The following is a 9,380-nucleotide window of genomic DNA, read 5'->3' on the forward strand; positions in this document are numbered from 1 at the left end:
TTCGATTTTCTTCAATAGTATTCTTGTTTGATGGGAAAGTGAATCTAGTTGGTGCATTCGGGAGGTCAAAATTTGAAATTACGTATAGTTTTCAAAAGCGCCGTGAAAACAAAAGAAAAATTAAGGAAAAACGGGAATTTTACGCAAAATCTGTTTTCGAGAAAATTGATTTTGGTTTTTGATGTAACTTTAAAACGAATGACTGTAGATACATGAAATTTTCACTGGTTGTTTATATTTCTATTTTCTATACATGATAAAATTTTCAAAATATTTTGATTTGTTTTGAGCTGTTTACGGACAATTTCAGTTTCCAATTTAATTAGTTTTTTTTCTATGAATGTCAATAAAACATTATTTGTTGAGTAAAAATACTTGAAAATTTAATACAAGGCTCCTACTATATTATTACAATGACATTTGAAAAATATTAAAAATCCTTAGTCACAGTTTTTTTTTATTAGCATTTAAAGTTCAAAAATTGACAAAATATGGAAAAATCACGAAAATTTGCAAATTATTTTGAGTTTATAATTTGTAAAAATATTTCTTTTTAGAACTAAGATTTTAAAATGTAATACAAGATTCTTTTTAGAATAATCTACCTTTATCAAAAAAAAAAATTTCTATAAGAAACTCAAATTAAATTTTTATGAGCGTTTGAAATTCGTATTTTACAACATTTGATATTCACTCGATTTCTTACGTAACGATTATCTTATTTTGTTGTAATTAAAAAACGAGTGACTGTAGAAACTTGAAAATTTCACTGAATGTTTATATTAGAATTTTCTATACATGATAAAATTTTCAATATATTTTGATTTGTTTTGAGCTGTTTACGGACATTGTAAGTTTTCAATTTTTTCAGTTTTTTTTTCAAAAATATCAATAAAATTTTGTTTGTTGGGTAAAAAAGCGTCAAAATTGAATTCAAGGCTCCTGATATATTGTTACAATAGCAGTTGAAAAATATTAAAAATACATAAGTACAATTTTTTTTTTATAAGTAGGTATTTAAAGATCGCATTTTTATAAAATGTATCAAATTTTAATTTATTTTGTAGTTAAAAATTTTTTAAAATGTTCAACTTTTGTATCTAAGAATTGAAAATTTAAAACAAGATTCCATGTAAGTTATTAATTCTGTTACCAAAAAATCGAAAAAATACATTTACATAGTTTATTTTTATAGTCATTTTAAGTTAAAATTTGGACGAAATTACATATTAAAAACATTTTTCTTATACAATGATATTATATCATTGAATTCAAATTTAATACCATCCATTAGACAGTGACCCACTTGTAATCTACTGTACAGCAGAGCGATATCCACTTACCCACCTTTTTTAAATTTAAATTTAAAAATAAGTTACTCTTCTATAAAATTGATTAAGGAACTATCGGAACTGGCAATAACATTCATGTCATCTTACTTCTTAATAGTTAGTACTGTTTGAAATTTTAATATAAAAACAACAATATCATGAACTAAGATTATTATTTTAAGATTATTTTAAGACTATTATTTTAGCGTCGGTAGTTGTAAATATTCTGTGGTTGATTAGAGAACAAACCTAGATGACGCTAGTAACACGACCTTCTCTCCAATTTTTGATAAGAACCTCCCGGCTGCGGTAGACCACGGCGGTGTGAGAATGTGTGATTGTGTATTTTTTAAAGATTATAAAAAAAAATTTCTTTTTGTATTTTAGACAGTCTAAAATCGTTTAATCGCAGAATACTTAGATTTTAACTATTCCGTGGTTTTACGTTGGGCGTGTAAATAGCCACTACGTTTACTGAATGGCGAATGTCGATGTTCGGATGTGAATAATACCGCTACGATGTTGGGAAATTTGAGGCTCATCGCCCGGAGCTTTGCGAACAGTAAGAATAAAATAATACTTGTACTCAAAGATTTATTTCTATTGGTAGTTTATAGTAGTAATATTTATGTTTTTATATCATGAAAGTTTTGAAAATATTAGTTTATCAATTTTGATTAATTCGTAAAAAATCCTTTTGTATTTAATATTTTGTTTCCACAAATATTTGAAATATTTCTCTTGTAATAAATGTGTGCACAAATTTCTTTTAGGTTTCTAATTATTCTAATCAATTTCTATTAATCTGTGACGTGTGTACAAGGCTCTTTCAATAGCCCCCATACATTTTTTAAAAATTATAGTGTCCTATTTTCTTTTTGTTCGGACAATGTGACACTTAAATGTTGTTTTAAATTCCTGAAATGTTTTTAGTTTTTATTTAAAATCTTGAGTGCTATATTACTATAAGCAATATAGTTATTAGCAACAGTTTTATTCAAACATTCAAAGAGTTGTATTATATTTTTAAGAAATAATCAGAACCAAAATGGAAATGTTTTAATATGTTTACCCATCCTACGATATTTTAGATTTAACATACTTATAATTATGATACCTAATGTGTAGGCTATTTAAATTCTGTGGATGCAGACAGGCAAATGTACTGATAAAGCTGTTTCTAAAACTATTAATTTATTAATTTTATTATTATTGATTTATTTACAATTCAATTTATTTTTAGTCACTATTGCTGCTGAAAGACATCATGTACACCCAATAATAAGATCTATCTGTTCTTTAAATCAGCTGCCTTTGGGTTCACCTACATTACCTATTTCTATTAAACTGCCAACCACTATATCAAAAAAAATTACAGACGAGCCAAATCCTTGTATTCCTCTAAGAATCCCTCGACCAACAATATCCCTTCCACTGGCTGATCCATTGGTTGATAATGATAATGAAATTCAAGCAGCTCGACTTATAGTAATCCGTCGTAAGAAAATGAAAAAACACAAATTGAGAAAGTTAAGAAAGCGCATGAAGTATGTATGGGCCAAAGTTCGACAAAAGAGAGAAATGAGAAAAGAAAAGGCGTTTCAAGCTGAACTTATGGGACAGGTAATCTATGAATAATTATAATACAATTAATTTAATTGATTAATATCTAGTTAATATTGTTTTAATTTTTAAACGAGTATAATATGTTAATTTTATATTCTACTTAAGTACTTACATTGGAACAAATAAAAGTAAAAGGAATGTATTGGTTTCACATTGTGATACTAAAAAAATGCACACAACTGAACAACTTTTGTTAGCTTATATTATAATGTTTATCTTAATATTTTCATGATACTAAATTATTTTGTTGTGGCACATCTCACATGTTCAAAGAATTTCTTTTTTTAAACTACATTGGGAAATATCTGATATTCCACAAAATACAAAATACTAAGCATTTAAAAAATATTTATTTTAATTGTATACTTTACAAAATGTTATTACTCATTAGTTAGTAAAATTAAAATATTAATAGTAAGAAATATAAATGAGTTACTCTGTCAATAAATATTTTTTTCTTCATCTAATCTTAAGTTTTATGCTCTATCTTCAACGGAAGCATAAAACTAAGAACCCCAATCAATATTAAAAAAAAGGCAAATAATATTTGAATCTTTGATAGTTAAACAAATTGTGTGTTATTATTTTTTGTAATAGAAAATAAATACATATTTAAGGGATTTATAATAAGGAGATAACAAAATTATATGCACTCATAATGTCTAGTAATAACTATTATTCATAATATATATATTTCTACAGGTAAAAGAAGCTGAAAAATTTAGTCCGGCTAATTATGTACAAGAAAAATTGAATATTGTTAATATGACAATATTGCCAAATAGATGGAGAGGAAAACGTCTACCTGAATTTGTTATAAAGGATTTGATAGCTAAAGCTCAAGCTAAGAAACAAGCAAAAATCGAAACTCTAGAACGAAGAAAAAGATTTATGGCTTCTTACAAGCCAGAGTAATTTTATGTTTGTAAGAAATTTAAAATAATAGTATAATAAATCTGTAAGTTTGGGTATTTATTTTTAATCGTACTTAATGTAAGATAATAATTTCTTATTTTCAAATCCTATCTTCCCATAAACCCATACGACACGCTTATACTGGGTATGTATTTTCCGTAGAAAATACCAGAAACAAAATTTGAAAATGTTATTAAATATCTGATGAGTAGCGACGTAGCCAGGGGGTTGTTAAATCCCCCCCACTATTACGTAATTATGGCTACGCCACTGCTGATGTGTGTATTTATTTGTACACAGTTACACCCATTTATAATGATTTTTGTATATTGCTTATTTTTATTTGTTAAAATAATAAAATGTACTAATTATTGGTTAGAATTTACAAAATATGTATACAATTGACAGAAAAATACATTATAGACTAAAGTTATCAACACAATAATATAACCATTGTTTACATATCAATGATACAACATAAATAATAATAAATATAAACAAATTAATAATTATCCACAACCAAGTCATTAATGGAATTTAATATTGTAGTCTTATCTAGTTTTATACCCATATTCTTTTGCTAATTTTTCAGCAATAACCAAATATTGAATATCTGTCGGACCTGCATATATTTCAGTTATCCTCGCATCTCTGTAATGTCGTTCGGCTGGCATATCTGCAATATATCCAATCCCACCGAGAATCTGTATACAATTATGTGTAACATATGTCGCTGTTTGTGATGCTTCTAACTTGGCCATAGATGCTGCCTAAAAAAAAAAAATCAATAAACAATTATATTAATATATCTAACATATAATATAATTATTTGGTATAAATTTACCTTGGTAAAAGGTTGATTATTGTCTCTCAACCATGCAGCTTTCCATGTCAAAAGTCTAGAAGCCTCCAATCGTGTAGCCATTTTAGCAAGCCTTTGCTAGAATTAACATCAATAAATTCATTATTATTAATATAGTAAATTAACTACTATTATTAAAATATTTATATTTGTATTTTACACTACAAAAATATACATTTATATAACTAATATATGTGCTAAAAAACTCAATAATATGTAGTATACTCAAGAGTATACTAATATTTTCAAATAAATCTGCCATCTACATTAGAAGTTTTGTCAATACCCATATGGGTCCATCAACCATCCCTAATTAAGTTTCTAATAGATGAAGACATTCTTTGTAAATTTTATAACTTTTCCTTAGTATGCTTTCATCAAGAATCAATTGGCTACTAAATTTTTCTAAAAATTATTTTTAACTTTAACATTTTTCTAGCAGAATATCAACACTAATAAAACCTTGGCATAAATCATTGTTGAATGTATTAGAAACTGAGGAATTTCATTTGATTTTTGTTTTTGATTTTTGTCCTTATTAGTACGTAAATGTTACAAAATTGTATCAGATTTTTTACATACAGAATGATATAAAATTTGACCGTCACTTTGTAAATATTCAGAAATATATTTTGCAGTTTTTCTTGTCTTAGATGATTTTTCTGTACGATAAGAGTAATAATTAGATAATAAAATAAATACTGTTCTATAAATCTACACAACACGTATACAATAAACAAACACAAACTAAACCATCATGCACTATGGGCTTGTCAGTAGTCGTCTGTCAACTATTCAGATATCAGATATAAAAATTAATTAATATTATAAGGTATGTGGTATTTAAGCCGATAAAATGTCTAAAAATGTGAGAAAAAACTGAATTATTCTAGAATACATAAAAACACTTATTTATGAAATATATAATAAATATATATTACTATATTTATAATATACTATATATAGTATAATATACTATATTTAATAAATATATAGATATAAGTATAATCAAATAACTTGTTTAACTATTAATAATCACATGCACTAAATTTATTGCTTGCCTAAATGAATGTATCAAGTCACAGTGACAATGTGTATTTATATATAAATCTGAGCTCTAATTACTATAAATACATGCACTATAGTATATGTGTGAACATAATTCATACCTGAACAGCAGACAGTTTAATAATAGCATTACCAAAAGCGGTTCTATTTCCTGCATAATCAATAGCACAGTCCATTGCAGCTTGTGATATTCCTAATGCTTGTGATGCAATACCTATTCTAGCCAAATCTATAAAACATAATTTTATAGAAATTACATTTATATGCTATAAATAAGGAAATAATGTATCTAGAAGTAGAATTTACTAACCAATTCCTGACATGGCTATTTTGAAACCATCACCTTCATTCCCCAACATATTTTCAGCTGGTACAATAACATTGTCCAGAATAATATTACAAGAAGATGCGGCTCTAATACCTAACTTATCATCTCTTTTACCCTTTGTTAAGCCTAAAACAGAACATAAAATAATAATCATACATTAAAACCTTGGTTAAGCAAATAAAAACATTATTCATGAATATCATAGATATATTAGACTATAGGAAATAGTTTTTAACTATTGAATCAAACGATAACAGTATTGTATAAATTGGATTTTACAGTGGTAATGCTATCAATTAAACTAAATAAATTAGCCTTCACTTAATATACAGGCATTGCTTTTATTTATTTCGTTTCTTAATGTGAAGTATGAAAATTAAAACATCAATTAGGAATCACATTACATCATTCTTCATAGATACTGAATTTTTCACATGATCAACACTTTCTGTGCTACATTATTAAAATATGAGTTTCTGAAATATATATTAAGAGGACGCTACCCATACATTTGTTGTCTCCGTCTTACACACGCACGACATAGCAAATTATACTTAGTTCACTAGTTTTAATAGTGTACTGTTAGTTTTGATACTGGAGTGAATTGACCTATTATAAAACTTTTAGGTAAGAATATTATCTGTGCTTAAGCATTGCCAATTTATCAAAATTCTCATTTTCAAGCAAGATGGGTATGTGAAATATCAAAAATTAAAAATGCTCATATCTTGCTTGAAAATTAAAATATCGAAAAAAAGCCAACGCTTTAGCACATGTTATGTTATTATCTAAAAAATTGATAATAGGTAAAATCACTCTAGTATAAAAACTAACAGCACAATATTGAAACTAGTGAACAAAAATTTGCTATGTCGTACGTGTGTAAGACGGAGACAACAAATGCATGGGTAGCATCCTCTTAAACAAGTTTTCATTTTTAAGGGAGCGTATACTTATATGTCATTAGCAGAAAAGGAATAATATATTTTAAACTATGGTCCACGATATTCTAACATGTATCTAATAATTTATATTATTGATTATGTGTTTATATTTGCTGTTTAAAAATACCAATCTATGAATTTAAACTTGTGTGAAAAAGTATTAAGTAAAAATAGATTTTGTCAGGGTACGACTGATAACTGTAGCTTGTAAAAGTATTTAGTACCTTGACAAAGGTATATGAGTAATCAAAGTTTTAAACTTAAAATTTAATTATTATAATAGTTACCTATTGATCTCAAAAGAAATTAGTGTGCTTGTTTGGAATTATATATAGAATATTCATTATATAATTCAAAAAATACCTGGTGTATTTGTTGGTACAATAAATGCTGATACTCCGTTATGGCCTTTAAAAATATCAGAACGAGCCATCACAATAATCGCACCGCCTTCAATACCATTAGTCACCCAAGCCTTTGTACCATTTAATATCCAATGATCTCCTTCACGTTTTGCTATTGTGTGCATATTAGCAGCATCACTGCCACTTCCTAACCTTACATTAATACAAATTATGGTATTATTTAAAATTGTGATTGATATGTTTTAAAATTATTACCTGGTTCACTGAGAGCAAAACATCCAACAATACCTCTACTAATGAAATCTGGTAGAAATTGTAATTTTTGTTCAGGAGTGCCGACTCTGTTTATTATGCCTGCATATAGAGCATTATGAATGCTTACAATTGAACCGGTGCCGCCACAGCATCTAATTTAAGAACATATCATATTATTATATTTATGTTAGTAAACAATGAACAAAGATTTTATAAGGAATAAAGGTTCCCACACACACACTCCAGGGATAAAATATAGCCAGACACAATTTACTGCTACGGTGTGGAACCGTTAAGACACTATAATTTTACCGCTACCGCTGCAGTGTGTGACGAGCATAATGCAACAGTATATTACCTGGATATTTCTTCAACAGCTATTGATAATGCAAGAGAGTCAGCTCCTGAACCACCATATTTCTTGTCAACTACAACTCCTAGGATTCCTAAATCAGCTAATTGTTTTATCTGTAACAAAGATATTAACTTTCATGTTTTTATACTTATAATAAGCATTTTGAGAGAGTATACAACTAATAACTCATTACTAGTACATAAATGTTCATTGATTTTGTATACATATTATTGTTATCCTGTGTGGAAATCGCTAAATTTTAATTAAAATAATATAGCATTTGGTCAACAATTTTAACTTATTGATTTGCACTCCTAATAAGTAATAACTAATAACTAACTGTCTCAAATTATAATTGTAATACATATATTATTCAATATTTCATATAAAATGTAATATTGAAAAAATAATACCTAAGAAAAAAGTTTTAACAGGGTGGTGGATTTTCCAATTTTTCCCTCCCATTTATCTATGTAGTTTTCTTTTCTTGATCACTCCTCCCTTTTAAAAAACATGTCTACGCCACTGTACCTATTTAATGTTATGATGAGTATTCCACAGTTAAATTATTTTAAAATGGTAAATATCTCCATAAAACCACCAGTATTTACTTACTTGATCAGAAGGGAACATCTGCATTTTGTCTAGTTTTGCAGCAATCGGCCGTAATTCAGACTCTGAAAATTTCCGACATACATTCTTTAGTTTTGAATGGCTCTCAGGCAATACCAAACTGGATATGTTTCGGACGCCTGAATGTTTAAAATAAAAGTAATCAAAAATCTAAAATAAAAATGTACAAAAAAAAACTCTTTACCTGCCGATGGTCGTAATAACGTGTTCAACGAACGCATTATGAATCCGCAGATGGGTATAAAAATGAAAATGTATTAGATATTTCGACGAACTTACACACTAAAAAATTAACACTGAACTTCGAAGTAAAATATTTAAGACTGTATAAAAATGTTATCTATCGAAAAATCTAAAAAATTTTTATTTTATACTGTTGTTATTGAAACTGCATGCTGGGAGTCACAATAGTGCAGTAAGCACTGAGCGGCGAGCGAAATGACAATTTTGCATAATTTATTATTATAAAATGTATTAAATTCCAACCCGCCAGCGGTGATTTTCCTGGGCTTTTACACTGGCGGTGGGCTAAGATTCAAATTCGATGACTGATAAGACAAACACTGTTTCCGTTGCCGTTATCAAATTGTTATATTATTCTGTGTCTACTGTTTACGGAATTATTTAGCGATTACGGAATTTGCAACCGCTGCCAACAGGTAGGTATATCATATATATAAATATCTTAATATATAAAA

The 9,380-nt window shown here is 27.4% G+C and overlaps 2 protein-coding genes and 1 long non-coding RNA gene across 3 annotated transcripts in view; 2 read left to right on the plus strand and 1 right to left on the minus strand.

Moving 5' to 3' along the window:
* Positions 1-1,671: 1,671 nt before the first annotated feature.
* LOC100164847 (uncharacterized) lies at positions 1,672-3,932 on the plus strand. The gene is made up of 3 exons (NM_001162727.2): positions 1,672-1,893; positions 2,575-2,954; positions 3,660-3,932. Exons 1-3 carry the CDS (start codon positions 1,851-1,853, stop codon positions 3,870-3,872), a joined length of 636 nt encoding a protein of 211 aa, NP_001156199.1. The 5' UTR covers positions 1,672-1,850; the 3' UTR covers positions 3,873-3,932.
* Positions 3,933-4,188: 256 nt separating this feature from the next.
* LOC100166852 (short-chain specific acyl-CoA dehydrogenase, mitochondrial) lies at positions 4,189-9,227 on the minus strand. The gene is made up of 9 exons (XM_001942488.5): positions 8,867-9,227; positions 8,665-8,801; positions 8,053-8,162; positions 7,695-7,846; positions 7,438-7,626; positions 6,113-6,256; positions 5,904-6,031; positions 4,717-4,812; positions 4,189-4,642 (listed from the first exon to the last, which is right to left on the minus strand). The coding sequence occupies exons 1-9, from the start codon at positions 8,901-8,903 to the stop codon at positions 4,424-4,426; spliced, it is 1,212 nt and encodes a 403-aa protein (XP_001942523.1). The 5' UTR covers positions 8,904-9,227; the 3' UTR covers positions 4,189-4,423.
* Positions 9,228-9,248: 21 nt separating this feature from the next.
* The window catches only part of LOC107883032, a 12,659-nt gene continuing 12,527 nt past the window's right edge, over positions 9,249-9,380 (plus strand). Inside the window, exon 1 of the long non-coding RNA XR_001679047.2 lies at positions 9,249-9,341. This is a non-coding gene — a long non-coding RNA (uncharacterized LOC107883032). The remainder of the gene's footprint in view (positions 9,342-9,380) is intronic.

This window comes from Acyrthosiphon pisum, chromosome A2, assembly GCF_005508785.2.
Source record: "Acyrthosiphon pisum isolate AL4f chromosome A2, pea_aphid_22Mar2018_4r6ur, whole genome shotgun sequence".
In the NCBI taxonomy this organism is placed as follows: domain Eukaryota; kingdom Metazoa; phylum Arthropoda; class Insecta; order Hemiptera; family Aphididae; genus Acyrthosiphon; species Acyrthosiphon pisum.